The sequence below is a fragment of the Barbus barbus genome (assembly GCF_936440315.1).
Source record: "Barbus barbus genome assembly, chromosome: 21".
In the NCBI taxonomy this organism is placed as follows: domain Eukaryota; kingdom Metazoa; phylum Chordata; class Actinopteri; order Cypriniformes; family Cyprinidae; genus Barbus; species Barbus barbus.
The window spans coordinates 16,147,843-16,165,552 of record NC_136749.1 but is presented as its reverse complement, the minus strand read 5'-3'; the positions used below and the strand labels follow the sequence as shown (position 1 = coordinate 16,165,552).

The window sequence follows — 17,710 nt, the reverse complement described above, 5'->3', positions numbered from 1 at the left end:
CGTTGTAGTTGTTAAGTTTAGGATTATGGGATGCAGAATATGGTCATGAAGAATACAGAATTAATATGTGCTTAAGTGCTAATAAACAACCAATATGCAAGCTAATAATTACCTACTGTAGTTAAAAATGATAGCTGAGAAGTTGTTCATCATACTAATGTCATTTTTTATTTTTCTATATTTGACTAATTATGTGTTTTTTGATTGGTCCATATATAATCCTACAAACGCTTGTGTATTAATAGACGTTATAAAATGTAAAAATAGTCAGGTGTTAAAAGCCACTCTTCTCACCTGTCACTGTGTGTCGTCCTGATTCTGCTAACAAACCTAGGCTGACTGTTTCTTGTTCATTCTTGACAACACATAAAAACGTCAAATTAGTGCAATAATGACAGAGCACCCCTAAATGAAGATCGGTCCTGTATTAGATCAGTGCTTGCAGACTTGATTGAAATACATCATGTAGAATTGGCAGTGTCAATGCTGCAAACGCTGTAAAATCTCAGTTCAACATTATCTTTATTCTTATTTGAAGGGTTCTGATAACATACATACGTGTTAAAATAAAAGACGTTACAAAAGAGTTACGGAAAAATACACTGAAAATAAATAAGTGCATGTTTGTCCAGGCAGCTTTTTTTTCTCCATATAATGAACATCAAAACTTGCTAATTATTCAACAAGAGCAATAGGCAGAGTAACTCAACATTGTGCAACACTATTCGGATCCCACATGACAACTTACGCTGCTTGACTTCTTCGTAAAAAAGGAGTGAAGAGTTTCTTGCCGCTTTGAACTCATCTCGACCTCTAATGAATGAATGATGGATACAGCGCGGGACCGCGGGCGCGAGCCTGGGCATGTCGTGACGTCACAAACTGAGTGACTGATTGCCATGGAAACGTAAACGTCATGTATAAATTATCTTGTCTCTTTGAATTTTAAATTATTCTGCATTTATATACATTGCTCCATTAAATCCTCAACATATCGAGAACACAACTGTCCAATGAAAAAGTGCGGGGGACGAATTTATTTTTTATAAAAAGACACGTCACCCGCGTAATCTACGCCCCTGCCTAAATTTATCCTATAGCCTTGCCATTCCAGATGTTACCACGCAAGTCTTCTAGACTAGAGGATTCGGTGCTTGCACATTTATGTGATTATTTCTATTTATACTCCACAAATGTCAATGCATAAAAATATAGCTGCTCCGGGTTCTCACATTATTGAAGAAAAAACATTCAATGGCTTGGACTACTTTTATTATTACTTGCTCTCACCGGAGTGTGAACATTTCTCAGGATGCCTTTGGTTAAAATCAACCTCCCTTATATAGCTGACCTATTTATGCAACTGGACTTTTGACTCAAAACTGAGATATATGCCTTTTGACAATGTCCAGATGCATATGCCAACTAGCCTGGTTTCCTTAACAAAGTGATATTGATGTATGTTAAAACGTGGAACTACATCTAGAATGTGTTTTTCTCAAAGATAATAAAGGAAGACAAATAAAGTATTTAAAATAATATAGAAAAACAAAGATTCAGCAATTTTTTATTTTTATCCTTGCATAGCCTTCTTTTGCCACCTGTACGCTCCCACAAGAGCTAAAAATTATTAAAAAAGCATTAAAATGATTTCTTGGAATTACCAATGGAGCCAAAACCACACAGATTTCACCACACGGTGCCAAGTAACTTTTTTTTGGAAAGATTTGTTTCGCTCCACCTCATTTTCAGGTAAAATGCTTCATTCTTCATTTGGTGGACATCATTTTTGTTAAATTTAGAATTTTAAAAGTGACAAGTCTTTCTAACATAATGTGATGCCCAGTATAAATAATTAACAATATCTTAATAAAAGTGTCCTTGTCTGTATGTCCTAGGTGGAGATATTCTAGAGGTACAGGGTACTTCACTTTCCTTAACCATGTTGAATTTATGTATATACATCACACATAAATGTACATTTATTTATTTAAATTGATATTAATCTATTTACATTATGATATTAATGATATATGATATTAATATTTATATAAATATATGTACGTAATGAATATTCAAAGGTAAACAAATATAAATATAAAGAGGACACAGTCATATATAATTATGAAAAAGTGTGAAAGGTAATTCAGATTGTAATTGTAACAATAGCCTGAATGTTTAAAAATGAATTTTAAAGATCTGTCCACCGTAGTTGACACCATGCCTCAAACACGTCAAACCAAGAATTCTTGGGGTTTTTTTTTGCTTGTGTTGCAAATTAGCTATTAGCTTGCAAATGGAGAATCTGCTGCGGGCAACTGCAGCAGTGTTATTCACTGTGCCTGTGTGAAATGTCTGATTAAACATTCCTAAATGGTCTGATAGAAGATAGTGTCTCTAGACACACCTTGAACGGTTTAGCTGCCGCCTGTTTCAGTTGAATATTTTCCCATGTCATGTTTATTTAAAGTCACAGATTTGTAAGAATTTTGTAACATTTTCAAACAAGTTTACTGACAGCTAAGATTTTACAGCTTTTTTTAAAATATATATAATCAAGGGGAAATAATACAGTCACAAAGAGTTATTCATCAGTGCCAACTTTCAATGAAATGTACTAATGTTTCACTTTAGTACAACTTAAAATAGTCTGAAATAAATTGGCATTTTTGACAAATACAAAATGTAATATGTTTTCCACTCATTCATTCCTAATGTGCTCATTTTCCAATTTCTGGAACTGATCACTTTGTTTAAAAAATAATAAAAAAGCTCTTCAAAGTGAAACACCACAGACTGTGCAGACAATCATATACAATGTAATTAATTTAACTTTTTAACATAACATTTAAAAAATAAATAAATTTGTAACTAATTTAACATAAGCAATGATTTTAATACACAAATATATATGCAACACCAGTCAAGACTTAAATCTGATTAGCTTGTCATGATAAAAATAAATAAATATAACATTAAAACATGTTTTTGTTTATACTCCCTGAGTACCTAAACATACTTTAACAAGAACGTTTTTCTTTAAGGAGCACATATCAATATTTACTTCTCATGACAAATATGGGTAACACTTTACAATAAGGTGTCATTTGTTAACATTAGCTAATGTATTAACTAACATGGACAAACAATGAACAATGCATTTATTACACTATTTATTAATCATTGTTAATGTTACTTAATGAAAATACAGCTGTTCATTGTTTATTAATGTTAGTCCACAGTGCATGAACTAATGTTAACAAACACAACTATTAGTTAATTAGTAAATGCTGAAATTAACATTAACTAAGATTAATAAATGCTGTAAAAGTATTGTTCATTCTTAGTTCATGTTTACTAATGTTGTTAACTAATGTTAATAAATGGAACCTTATTGTAAAGTGTTGCCCAAATATGTAACCAAAATGTCCCCTTTTTAAACAATTAAACACAGAAAACACAGAAATCCTTAGAAAAATATTAAGAAACACCCATTAATTAATTGTGAATATAGTTTCTTCATAACCATAAAGAAAATGATTTGCAATAACATCCTAAGAGAATCTGTTCATTATGTTAAAGCACATGCTGCATGCTGGAGTCACACACTGCTTGCTTATATAATGAATGTACCAGTATGTATGCCCTTGAACATTATCTCAAGCTGTGGAGTAGACAGAGTATAAAAGGAGGGTCTTAAAACCTTCAGAACACCTCACTCAGTAGCTTCAACATGAAGGCTCTCATTCTTCTGGCTCTGTTCACTGTGGCCTGTAAGTAATGGGGCAGGGGAGATTTATACTGGAATTAATTCCAAGTGCTCTGTTCAGTTATTTTTTGTAAAATAAAAAAGTGACACTAAAACGATATATTTTCCCAGATGCCGCTCCTCTGGATGAGGATGCAAGATCGTCGGTGGATTCGAGTGTACTAAGAATGGTGTACAATACCAGGTTTCCCTGAACAGTGGTTACCACTTTTGCGGTGGCTCTCTGATCACCAGCAGCTGGGTTGTGTCTGCTGCTCACTGTTACAAGTCATAAGTGAAATATGTTTATTTATTTTTGCATGTGCTTCGTAGCGGTCACATGGGGAAGTTTTCAAAATCATTATATCTCAGTAACTATAAGGTTTCGAACTGAGTTGCACAAAGTTCTTTAGATTTGAATTAAGAGTTATTTTTTGTTTAATGATTTTTACTATATAATGAAGGAAGATTCGTATTTTCTGTTACTTTTAACATTTTATGTGCCATTTACACCATGTTTAGTAAGATTTTTTAAAATAAATTAATACTTTTGTTTAGCAAGGATGCATTACATTTATAAAAAGCACAGTAAAGACACTATGTTACAATATATTTCTGTTTCAAATAAATGCTGTTCTTTTGAACTTTCTATTCATCAAAGAATCCTGGAAGAAAAGGTTTCCACAAAAATATTAAGCTGCACAACTGTTTTCAAAACTGATAATAATAAGACTGTTTCTTGAGCACCAAATCAGCATATTAAAATGAGTTCTGAGAATCATGTGACACTGAAGACTGGAGTAACAACTGCTGAAAATTCAGCATTAACAAATCAAAAACATTAAAACATCTTACTGACTGCAAATGTTTGAACAGTATAGCGTATGTTCGGTAGTGTGGCTATTGGGTTAGAAATGATCAGTAGCGTTACTATAGCCATGATTCTACTATATGGATCTAGAAATTACCCTACAAAAATACAATTCTACAAGAGGCACATGAGCTATGAACCATTAGCAATCACAATTTCAGCCAACAAAGTGCACATTTTCTCAAGTCCAATACAAATAAAATGCAGAAAGATGTTAAGAAGTTTAAAGTGAATGTTTTCTGTATGAACAATATGAACAATACTTATTCGTCTGTAATCAGCTCTATCCAAGTGCGTCTGGGTGAGCACAACATTGACGTCTCTGAGGGCACTGAGCAGTTCATCAGCTCCCAAAAGGTCATCAGACACCCCAGTTACAACAGCAACACTCTGGACAATGACATTATGCTGATCAAGCTGGCCAGCACTGCCACTCTGAACAGCTACGTTCAGACCGTTTCTCTCCCTTCAAGCTGTGCTTCAGCTGGTACCGAATGCCTGATCTCTGGATGGGGAAACATGAGCGCATCTGGAAGTGTGTACTTTATGCATAACACTTTGTTCATAAATCATTAAGTCTTCTTAGAATAACATAGTGAACACATTCAAACTGACCTATAGTGAGCACTTTATGTTTCTTTAGGCAACTATCCCAGCCGTCTGATGTGCCTGTGGGCTCCTATCCTGAGTGACAGTACCTGCAGAAACGCCTACCCTGGTCAGATCAGCTCCAACATGTTCTGCGCTGGCTTCATGGAGGGAGGCAAGGACTCCTGCCAGGTAAGATCACTGCTAGTTACAGCGTTAATGTCATGCTAATGCTTTTTTTTCTTTTTTATTTGACCTCTGAAACTCTTGTGGATTGCAGGATACTCTGGTGGCCCAGTGGTGTGCAGCAGTCGGCTGCAGGGTATTGTGTCCTGGGGTTACGGCTGTGCCCAGAGGAACAAACCTGGTGTCTATACCAAGGTCTGCAACTATGTCTCCTGGATCAATAACACCATCAACTCCAACTAAACCCCCACAGATTTGTTTGAGCCCATAATCATGGCATGTTGTAATATCATTTGGCAAACGTAAAATAAACATCTGAGAACAAACATTAAAGATGTTGGATTGTATTATTTATCGTTTTACTAAAGTTTTATGAGATATGATTTACTATGAATTAAAATGACTATTATTTTAGTTTTAAATTCCAAACCATTATACAAGTAGTTTTTTTTTTTTTTTTTGTGGTGGGTTTCCCAATGTCATCTTTGAACATCCTTGACCATTTTCTCTTAGCACAGAAGACTTGATTTTGAACAATGTCAGACAAGATGTTTAATCTGTTAACAGCAACGTCTTCAGATATAATTCTATTACAGCACCAACACTAATAGATATCTAACTCAACAATAAAATTGCTAAATAAAACAATACTGTCCAATTACTCAAGAATTATTATTTTTTAAACAAAATTGGGTGTCAGCACATCAGTAATGTTGATATCACATGAAAAACATATATACAGCAAACATTTTCACAAGTTTCAGAAGTATGTGATTCCCATACAAATGTTCATCATACACTCACTGAAAAAAGAAAACATTTACAGAATTTTTATATTTCTCCTCTGGCATGTTCCAAGTAATGTCCATGCAGTTCTATAAGGTTGGAAAAACAAGCATTACATTCAGTGCAAATTAAGTCACCAGTTGTATCCTCGGTCTTCAATATGGACGGTGATTGGCTTGAACTGTTTAATTCTGCACTTGCTGAAAAACTGTCCTTAGTGTGTTTTTTAACCATTTGCCCATCATTAGTCTGAGAATTAGTTTTAGTGGTGCTTGGAGCTTCAGTGTTTGGTTTTGGCTTTTGTGATAGATGTAAGGTTGAGGGACCTAAGTGTGACAACTGACGAGGCATTTCTCCTCCATTTGAATGGGGGAATGAGAAGAGCGTCTCTTGCCTCCGATTATCACAAAGGCTGTAATCATAGCTTTGACGCTGGAGGTGGTGAGATTGATGTTCCTCTGTCCTAAGTAGCTGGCCTCTCATTGCTATTGATCCTTTATCTACAGCCTTGTGACGGAGCTGATGGTGGAAAAGCAAGTCCAAGTTCTCAAAACTGGCGCTGCACGTACCGCATTCATAAGGATGCACAGCAGACTGCGGATCGATCTTGTAATGCGTCTCCATCGGATCATTTGTGCAGTGAACAACTCTGTGTCGCTTAAGAATAACCGCGCTTGCGAAACCTTTTCCACAAACATCACAAATAAAGGGCATAGTTGAGCGGTGCCACTCTTGCTGGTGGTTCCTCAACATTTGTGCATTTGAGAAAGTGTGAGGACAGAAGGGACAAGCGTAAACATTAAGTTCTGGATGCTTCTGCAGATGTTTATTGTACAGTCCCACAAATCGAAACCCCTGTCCACACTTGGGGCAAAAAAAGCGCCCTCTTTTCTGTCTATGCAGCCGCTGATGAACCCAAAATTTGTTCCAGTTTTTAAACATCCTGTTGCAAACAATACACGTGAAGCTTTGACCCTGTGAATGAGTGAGCATATGGGCTCTCAGCCTTCCTACGTGCTGGAATATTCGTCCACATTGTGGGCAGAAGTACTTTCTCGGATCCACTTTGTGCCGTGTACTGTTCAGTTGAGATACAAAATAGCTGGATTTTATCGGCTGACTGACTGAATAGAGGTTATTCTGAGAGTCATAAACAGTGGTGGCCATGACCTGAAGAGGGCAAGCAAGTAAAGATGAACATTTTTTAAGCTTCCTTGGAAAGGAAAAATCTTTTGGAGGAGATTTAACTGGACCTGCACTCCGCATTTTTTGAGGAGATCTTCTCTTCAAGGAGTTTTTGGGTTGTAATCTGTGAGGTGAACTGTAAGACTTTGCTTTTGCGAGCCGGATGGTAACGCAATGCTTGTTGTGCATATGTAGCTCTGAAAGAAGACTAAACGTCTGCTTGCAACGGTCACACCTGTAACGCTGGGTATCAGTGTGTCCTTGCAAATGTAATTCATACTCATCTCTGGTGCCAAAGCACCTTTTGCAAAGGTGACACCTGAAGCTGATAACACCCTCCAATTCCATATCTTTCAAGGTGGCATGAGGGTTTCTTTTACCCTCACAAGTGTGTACTTTTAATGGCCCAATCTGAGAAAATCCCTTACCACATTTTGAACAAAAGTAAGGCCTAATAGACCAATGTACTCTCTCATGGACACGTGCCGTGCACGCTTGAGTAAATGATTTGCCGCATACCTTACAAGAGTATGGTTTTTCTCCACTGTGAATACGAAGATGGATTTTGAGGACAGACTTGTAGCAAAAGACTTTGCCACAGATCGGACATGTTTGGGGTTTCCCTTTCCCTCTTCCTCGCCTTCTCCTTTTATGGGTGATTTGATTACTATGATAGTAATCATTTTCCAGTTTGTTGGTCATGCTTACTTTGTTCTCGTTCACAATTTTCTCAGGCGTGGCTCTAACTTTGTATCTGTGTGCATGTTTCCTACTTTTGGATTTATGGACTTTGCTGTGGGATCGAAGGTTGGAGAGTTGAGCGAAGGTTTTGCCACAATCCTGGCAGGTGAAGGGCTTCTCACCTGTGTGGACACGCAGATGAATAATATATGCTGAGGCATGATTGAAAGGGCGCCCACAATATTCACATTTGAGAACCCTTTTTTCTTTGCGCGGCCTTCCGCGGGAAAAGGAAGTATATCCACGTTTACTTTCTGTGTTCTCCACACTGCTTGCCTCAGCATTGGCTTCGGTTGAAAGTATCTGGTTATCGTGTTCTGAATTTGCCCCTTCAAAGGCATCATCCAATGTTGCATCTTTTTCATTTAATGAGTCAGAAAGCGAGGCTCCTTGATTTTCAGTGTCCGATACGTTCACATCTGCAGTGTCCTCGTGGATTTTTTTGTCAGAATATTCTTCGCATTGGTTATCACATTTATTAGAGCAGGACGTCTCACAGACAGCTTCCTCAGATGTTTGGACAGTTGAACAATGGGCTTCCTTCTTTTCTGACGGACTACTAGAGATTTCATCTGTTGTAACAAACATTTGAGTGTCAGTTTGTGGTTCATTTAATTCTTCATTAAGCAGCAGTGATTTTGGTTCATTATCTATGGTGCTGGAAAGACAATCAGAATTCGTCTCACGGTCTTCCGAATATTTCTGTGTGTCCATATCAGCCTCGTTAACGGGGGTAAAATTAGAGTTTAATTGCTGTGGAAATGTATCTACATTTACTTCACAGGAGCCTTTCTCTCTCTCTTTTTCCTCAACATTGCAGGGCAAGGAGTCAGGTAGGACATTAGTGGCTGGTTCTGCCACACTTCTGTTTTGGGAGTTTAATGCCAGACCTTTTGAAATTAATTCCCCCATTCCTCTCTTCACTGATTGTTCCTGGGTATCAGCCACATCAGAGTTGGTTTCATTCTTCTTGGCCTCTCCTTCAAGCATGATGTGTGAATCGTCTGCTGGTGCCTGAGTCGCCCCCTCCCCCCTCCCCCCTCAAGCTGAAACTAAACAGAAGGAAAAAGAAATCAAAATACATACATACACAAGAATTTGTACTGGCATGAAATAGTATTGCTGTATTATGTTTTTTTTTTTTTTTTGATAGCCAAATATTATTTCCATAAATGCATATTGTCAGTAATAGGCTACTCAAATTTAAAACTTTCATGCAGGATATTGCCTCAATATTTTGACTTCCTAAACATTTACGAGGCCTAATATAAAATAAAATAAAAATAGAAAATTATAAAAATATGGGAAATTAATGAGTAGGTGAATACTGCATTATAATAATAGTTATTATCGATGCGTTTAATGTTTCACATGTTTCTTTGATTGACCTTCTGCTATTGATTCGTGCTTTTATTTAAGCGATTCATTCAAAGAACCGGCTCATAAGAGTCTTAGTTAATCGAACTACAGCAAAGAAAAAATGTAGCGGTGTGCGCTAATCGTTGTCTTTGTATTTAGTTAGTTCTTTCGAATCGTTTTATTTCGTGATGTTCAATTCAGACTGCAAACGCACAACAACTCGTGTAAAACACCCCCGCCCCGTGCAGCAGTAGATAGCGGCACAGAGTGATGGCGCTCTGCAGGCGTTTGCAGCCATAGGCCATTCCTGCCATTAACAATGCACGTTTCTGTAATGCTTCATGCATGCTCTGTTGCAGTCAGCTCTGCATCTATCAAAACAGCACAACCTGTCATTTAAGAATGGGGTAATTCTGAAAAGCGAGATGTGCGTATTTATACATAACAGGATTAATTGTTAATTCAACGCTACCCGACGCTGGACCTATCGAATCATCATTTCAAATCCTCAAACCTTATTTTTTTAAGAGCACCGCTTATGCAAAATAGCCCATTGTTTTCTCGATTGCTTAAAATTTGATTCTGCCTTTATCTTGTAGAAAGCACATAAGAAAAAGCAAAGCAAGGCAAAGCAGTTTGCACCAACCTTTCATGCTCTTTCTTTTCAGCACCAATGAACTACGCTTCAGGACGCATAAACCAAACAAATGGAGTTTCCTTTTCCGTTTCCGATAAAAGCCTCTAGACATCTCTTTCTGGACGTGTGGCTGAGTAAAGTAAATAACGAAGTATGCAAATAAATAAATGTTAATTAATAATTCTAGCTTGACTGCATTTAACGCGCAACATGATAAATGTCATACCAAAGACTATAGAATAGAAAAGAGACTTGGTCATACCATCAATTGCATATAAAGGCTGGGAAGCGGTATGAATTTGATTTGTTTTTATTAACAGTTTAAAAAATACAACATTAAAATGTTTCATAAAGTGTTGTGACACACATGGTAAACAAATTACTCCTGCAGAAATGGTTTAAAATTATATATGAAATTATACATGAAAATATGAATTTCTAAATAAAACAAATGATAGGCAATTAAACTTACTGTACATGTCGTGACAAAGGGAAGATTAGGAATGATCTGATGCTGCATTTCATTTACACAGAAATTATCATGTTGACTGATAACAGGCATCACAAACTAACAATAATATTTACATAACGTATTAATCAAAGTTCATGGAAAATTATAAATATAGCCCACTATTGATCATTGTTAATTGTTTGTTCCTAATAGAGATTACAAACTGATATTAATTTACTTCTTTGTACGGTAAAAACTTACTAGTATATATAGAATTCATTGTATCCTTGCAAAATGTAAAAACATTTGTTTTTCATGTCTGCTATAGTGTAAACTAAATGTAACATACACAAATTTGTAAAGCGTTGCCAAAACATTTTTTATACAAGCACTAAAGAACTCCTACCACATATAATTAAAAGACAATTCTGACATTTTTGTCCCTCCTGAGGGTTTGTATCTGATGTAAATTTAACAGTTAACTGAGCATTCTGCCTAAAGCAGCTCATGTATTTGTTCAGTCCTCCAGATTTACTACTTAATCAGCTCACCAAATCACTCTTTATCAATCTTTACTAGCAACATTTAGCAGTCTAAAAGCCTCAGAGTTCAATCTTAAATGAACACGTGTGCATGGCCACACCTGTTATTGGTTTATTGAAGACTTAGAAAGGTGTCACTATTGTGTTTATTGATGCAATGTAGGACATGTTTACATCAAAATGTATTTACAGTACACTAATACATATTGGCTACCTTAAAAACAGCCATCAACTGTTCTATTTTACATTTATACAGTACAGTTGCCAAAAATGTTTGTTTGTATTGGGGGAAAACAAATCTGAATTCAATAGATGAACAAAATTAAGGCAACATCAATGAAATACAATGCTAAACAATGCATTAACAAGACATAAAAACCTGTTACACTACTGATCAGATATGAAACTAACTATTCAAAATGATTTTTTTACTACTAAATGGTATAATGTACTCAACAGGTGCTGCCTTATGACTTTTTCATCATTTTGATTGCATATACAGCAATAAAGGCAAGCGGCAGATCCACCTTTTATGAATGCATGAACACAGTTCACAGGAAAGGTATCGGTTTCTGCTCTAGAGCATCTTCCGTGTCATTATTTGTTGGTGGTGGTGGTGTTTCAGGCACTGGCCCTAATATGCGATGAACTCTCCTCCTATGATTTCTAAGGGACACTGCGTCAGGATAGCTGCGCTGGCAAATCTGACACTTGTACAGATTGTGTTGAGTGACTTCCACTATATGATGGACCCTCCTTTTGTGGTTTCGGAGGGACTGTTCATCTGGATAGCTGCATGGGCAAATGTGACACTGAAACTGATTGGGAGTGATGTTTTGCTCAGTTCCCTTTGATGGCAGAAACACAACACCCACAATATGATGCACTCTTCTTCTGTGGTTTTTCAACGATTTTATGTTAGGATAGGAGCGGTCACAAATCTGACATTGAAACGGTCCAGTGCGGACCGGTTCTACGGTACTCCGATTAGTTAGTTTTGGCTGTTTAGGCCGATGAACTTTCCTCAAGTGATCCTTCAGGGACTGAAGCTTTGGATAGTAGCGAAGACAAATGTGACATTGAAAAGGAGTAGGTGGACTGGTTTGTGCACCTGTTTGATGCAACTGTTCTTGTGTATCCTTCGCTGGGCTCATTCCGCTGTTGAGTCGATGAACGTTTCTTTTATGCTCCTCGAGTGCCTGAGGGGTTGGACAGTTCTGGTCACAAATCTGACATGTTAAGATAGACTGCCTGCTGTGTGAGACCAGGTGTCTCTTGAGCCCATCTAGACAACTGAACCAACGCACACACACCGGGCACCGAATCGGTTTAAATGTGGGTTTACAGGTATTGCTTTGAATGTGAACTTTAAGCATCAATGGGCTTTGGAATGTTGTACCACAACGAGAGCAGGTGTGTTTCTTCTGACCTGCAGTATCGCCAGTACAACGCAACCGTATGTGTCTTAACAAGGAACTGCGGAGACTGAAGTTCTTTTTGCATTTATGGCAAGTCAGTGCCTCAGGAAATGGCCTGTTGTTCAAATGTTGAGGTGCCAAGAGTCCAGGCGGTTGGGCTTTAATGTTATGCTCAGAAAAAGCTGGAGACTGTTGCGGCCGAGTCGGAGCACGTGATGGTAGTGCTTGGGAAAATGAATGAGGTTGTTGCTGGGCAGCTCTTTGCTCACTTGCAGAGCTTTGCGATTGGTGCAACTGCTGATGTGCCTCAAAATCCATCCACGACTGCAGGTTCTCACCACAGTGTGGACAAATGTAGGACTCCTGTGCATGCTGTTGCAGATGTTCGAAGAGAAGTCGAGGACAAGTGAACGAGGCTCCGCATTCGCACGTCACTCTTCTTGGGAGCACAGATGGAAGTGACATGATCCCCCAGTTTCTGTTACTGCTAGTATTCTGAGTGCTTTCTTGTCGGACTGCTTGGTTTTCTGTAGATGGTGACAGGACGAATAAGTTTTCCTGAGCTGCAGGTGTTTTAGGCTCCATGGTTCTGTTACTTTCTACTGAATCAGTGTTTGTTGCAGGATGGCACTTCCTTTGATGCATATTCATATTGTCTTTGCGGCTAAAGAACTTACCACACTGAGGACATGGAAACCTTTTAATCGGCCCAGCCGTATTAGATGTAATATTTTGCTGCATTAACTTTCTTGCCCCACAAATCTTCAAGTGCTCCTTTAGAGTAAACAGGCGGGAATAGCTTCTCTGGCATCCGTTGCAAACAAACCTCTTCAGGCCTTTGTTAGTCACATGCACCTGAAAGCCATTCATTTCCTCGTCCTCATGAGGCTCTACAATGACAACATCCTCAGCTTCATCACTGTCGTCTCCAACCACATCTGTCAAATCATCTTCATCCGAGTCGTTTTGATCAACATCTATTAGTACATCAATTTCAGCATCATCCAAAGGCATGGTCCACTGCTTTTCAAACAATTTATCTCTTTCCTCTTGTTTTACTTCAACTATGTTGGCTGGTACTTCAACAGAGTTTTTAGTTGATTCAGTTGGTTTGGAGTTAGAAACACTGGCAAAGTCAGACTCAAGGGTTTTTGGGGGATTTAGCTGGTCCTTCAGCCCAGTCTGATCTTTCTTGCCGATAGGAAGTTCTGTGTTCTGTTCCTCAATCTTTATCGGCTCTGTGCCTACGCCAATATTTATATGCTGTGTTGACATTTGATTTGTTTTCGAGTTTAGGTCAGCTCTATTGCACTCTTCCAAGTATTGAAGTTTGACATTACCGCTGGTGCCTACAGTGGTCGGGGATTTCAGAGAAGCTTTACACGGACAGTTGTGCTTTTTGAGGCTGCGCATGCGTGTGTAGCCACGCTTGCATAAAGAACAGTAGAACATTTTTTCTGCCTGTTGAGCTGTAGGGCTGACTGGTTTCAGAGACATTTTTCCCATCAAAGGTTGATGGTTTCTAGAAAATCCATCAAAGCAGACATGGCTTTCTGGGACGGAGATTACGGTTATCACAAATTGTTGACAACAAAGACAAAATTTAACTCTTTCTTTTTTATGCAAGGCATGATGCATTATCAAGGTGTCTAAGTCTTGGAAAACCCTACGGCAGAGTCTACACTGATGTCTGCCTTCCACATTGTCCCGGCCAAAAAGTTTCTGACGAGTCTCAAGAACCACTACAGGACAGAGAGTTTGTGTCACAGATATAATCTTGCTCTTCTTAGGCAACATCTTTGCAGTTTTCACACTGACCACTGTGTTTTCTATTTTTATCTTTGATTGATTCTCCAGTGGCTTGGGTTTTGGTATTGTCATGGTGATCGCAGGTTGCACTGGTGCTCTCGGTGAAGCTTTTCTGGGGGGCAAGTTTCTCTGTTTCATTTGGATGGGTTGTCTATGACTCGTGTAAGCAGATGCTAGGATCTTCAGGATTGACGACTTATTAAATGCAGCTGAATCCTCACCAGATTCTGGTGATTTCTCATTGTCTTGCACAGAATGGTTTACCACATTGGAGGTTGATAAAGCATCATTGTCTTGCTCAGGTAGCTGCACTTGGTCTTCGGTCACAGGGTGGGATTCAGATGGCTTCAAGATGTTGCTGTCCATATCTGCAGATTCCTTGCCGTCCATGTCTGCAGATTCCTTGCCGTCCATGTCTGCAGATTCCTTGCCGTCCATGTCTGCAGATTCCTTGCCGTCCATGTCTGCAGATTCCTTGCCGTCCATGTCTGCAGATTCCTTGCCGTCCATGTCTGCAGATTCCTTGCCGTCCATGTCTGCAGATTCCTTGCCGTCCATGTCTGCAGATTCCTTGCCGTCCATGTCTGCAGATTCCTTGCCGTCCATGTCTGCAGATTCCTTGCCGTCCATGTCTGCAGATTCCTTGCCGTCCATGTCTGCAGATTCCTTGCCGTCCATGTCTGCAGATTCGTTGCCGTCCATGTCTGCAGATTCGTTGCCGTCCATGTCTGCAGATTCGTTGCTGTCCATGTCTGCAGACTTGTTGGATTCGTTCTCCTTGATGTGAGTGTTTGAAGTAGGAGGTGGACTTTGTGCAAGGGGTTTTTCATTGGTATAGGATGGTGAAAGACTGTGAAAAACTTGGTCTGAGACAGCACAGCTGAAGTCTGTTTTGCTATCTGGCACAACTGGAATACTCTCCAAATCTGATTTGACCTTGTCTTCTGACCCATGTTGTTTTTTGTGGTCTTCAAGAGCTGCAAGTCCACTAAACTCCTCGCCACAGTCACATATGTAGGTGTGGACTGGAGATGCTGGAGTGGGCAACATTACACAGTGGTGTTTTTCAAGGAGATCTTTGCTTGCAAATAAGCTTCCACAGCTGACACAAGTAGGTAGTGCTGATTCTGGCTGTTGAGAGATTTCACTTGCATGAGACGCTTGGTGCACCAGGAGTGATGCCAAATTATGAAAAGTAGCTGAGCATGCCACACAGCTGTATGTTTTAGGACTTCCAGTAGACCTTGTTTCTTGAAGTCCAAGCATTTTGTAGGTGCCAGATGATTCCTCTGCCAAAGTGAAATTTAAGAAGTGCTACCAACGTCTTTGTTGTTGTTTAGTATCTCCTAAAAAGAAAGCAGACAAACAACATTAGTTGCATAGCATGAGTTTAAATGTTTTTCAGAAATAAATAATGAAATGTTGGATTTACATATGCTGTCATGTTTAGGGCCCTGTGAGCACTCCCGGGTTAGTTACAATAAAAAGTAATTAACAGTGTAATTAGATTACTGTACTAATGACTTTCTTTAAAAAGTATTGCATTACTTATTACTCTATGTTTTAAATCCCATATCAGCGTTGACCAGCACAATAGAAGGACAGACATGAAACTGCTCTTTTAATTCTTTCAAATAAATAACATAAAATTCCATTACTTATTCATAAAAGTACTAAATAGGAGAAAGTTGTTATAAACATTCATTTTAACAATAACAATTTTGACGGTCAACCCACTACTTTATATAGAATTGTTCAATAATGTATACAGTATTTAATGCAATTACATCAGAAGTAATTGTAATTAAATTATTGAAAAATTAATTAATTTACTTTTGCAAGGGTAAAGTAATTAAATCACAGTAATTAATTAACACTGCCTGCATGCCAGTTCAGCGATGTTTCGAAGCAAAAGACAATCTGTAATGCAGTCCTAAAAATGGAATTACCTTTGTACAGAGTAATTTTATATTTGGGCAAATTTCGGTTGAAATGAAAAAAATAAACTAGCATAAAAAAACCAAACTCCTCATTCTGTTTTCTAGAATACATGAAATTGAAATGTAATGTACAGTAAAACAAAATATTCAATACAATAATACAAGTTTTTACATTATTATTATTTAAACAATAACACATAACTTGTGTTATATTGTTTAAATACTGAACATTTCTGGATATCTATTACATTAGGGAAGTGTAATATGTATTTTTAGTGCTTTTTACTTTGTGTAAAACCGTCATGAATACAAAGATAACATTTCTTAAAACTCGGCACCTGTGATTTTAACCAGCCTTTAGGCTATACTTGGTAAAAAAAAGCGGAAATCTCTTCAAATCACGTATCTTATGCAACCTCTCACATACAACTCTGTGACTTCATGCATAATATTTAAATGAGAAAACCCATTTCTCCTTAGAAAGCTCAAACAAAATCGCTGCACCGCTTTCGTTTTGAAGTAGTGTTCAAGTATTCGTCATACACAACCAAGATTCCAAATGTAGCAACAATAGAGGCAGAAAAATTGGCAAGCCTGCTCATGCTTCAATTTTGATAGGCCTGGCCACTTACCGTGGAACTTCACTCAAATGTTTATATAAACGCTGTTTCACAACGATTAAACCCAACACAAGGGTAATCTGCAGACTACTCGTCGATTTAGTTTTAGTCGAATTATAAAATGAGCGTGAATACAATCTAACACATGCTAATAACCAGCAATGCAATGGATGCTGCAGATTTAGCACGCTCTTCAGACATAAATTGATATAACCACACAACTAGCCTGCAACATCTCAACATTGAATTACACCTCTTTACAAAATCAAACGCGCTTTATTGCTAACGTTACATCTTGGGCGATACAGAGCATGCGGAACATGTCGTTCGCGTGCTGCACAAGGGAATTGAATGACAAAAACAGCAGCTAAGGCCTGTATGCACGAAATAAAAACGAACCATAACAAATTCCTCAAACAGTTACTAGCTTGCACTCACCTTGGGAAAGTACGATTTGCAAATTTGCATAATTTTAATGAAAGAAGTGATTTATTTTCAATCCGAAAACGCGGTATGTATTTTGCACTCAGTTTCTGTAGAGACGTGTAATTCCCGCCGTTCACTATAGAGGGCAGTATCTTTGAGCGCACACTCCCATTCCCCACATATAATGCTTCAATATACCGCCATCAACTGGTGTGAGGGACCGCAGTTATCTTATTAAATAAAAAATATTACTAATAATAGGTAGGTTTAATCCATCTTGGATTACTTGAGAAACACCAGAAATAGCTATAGGCTTAGAAAATACGGATGGTAGGCACTTCATTATGTCTGCAATTAGTTTGGACACATTTCTGATTCAATTTACACTGTTCCATATATCTGA

The 17,710-nt window shown here is 38.0% G+C and overlaps 2 protein-coding genes and 1 pseudogene across 3 annotated transcripts; 1 reads left to right on the top strand and 2 right to left on the bottom strand.

Moving 5' to 3' along the window:
* Positions 1-3,733: 3,733 nt before the first annotated feature.
* On the top strand, positions 3,734-5,636 carry LOC306887514 (trypsin-3-like; annotated as a pseudogene). Its single transcript has 5 exons — positions 3,734-3,773; positions 3,881-4,036; positions 4,901-5,154; positions 5,263-5,399; positions 5,488-5,636. The product of its transcript is annotated as a trypsin-3-like (transcript).
* A 224-nt stretch (positions 5,637-5,860) lies between these two features.
* Positions 5,861-10,144, bottom strand: LOC306887513 (uncharacterized protein). The gene is made up of 2 exons (XM_079445297.1): positions 10,111-10,144; positions 5,861-9,157 (listed from the first exon to the last, which is right to left on the bottom strand). Exon 2 carries the CDS (start codon positions 9,093-9,095, stop codon positions 6,225-6,227), a length of 2,871 nt encoding a protein of 956 aa, XP_079301423.1. The 5' UTR covers positions 9,096-9,157; positions 10,111-10,144; the 3' UTR covers positions 5,861-6,224.
* A 272-nt stretch (positions 10,145-10,416) lies between these two features.
* On the bottom strand, positions 10,417-17,447 carry LOC306887567 (uncharacterized protein). Its single transcript, XM_079445400.1, has 2 exons — positions 17,320-17,447; positions 10,417-15,667 (listed from the first exon to the last, which is right to left on the bottom strand). The coding sequence occupies exon 2, from the start codon at positions 15,585-15,587 to the stop codon at positions 11,646-11,648; it is 3,942 nt and encodes a 1,313-aa protein (XP_079301526.1). The 5' UTR covers positions 15,588-15,667; positions 17,320-17,447; the 3' UTR covers positions 10,417-11,645.
* Between the last annotated feature and the right edge of the window lie 263 nt (positions 17,448-17,710).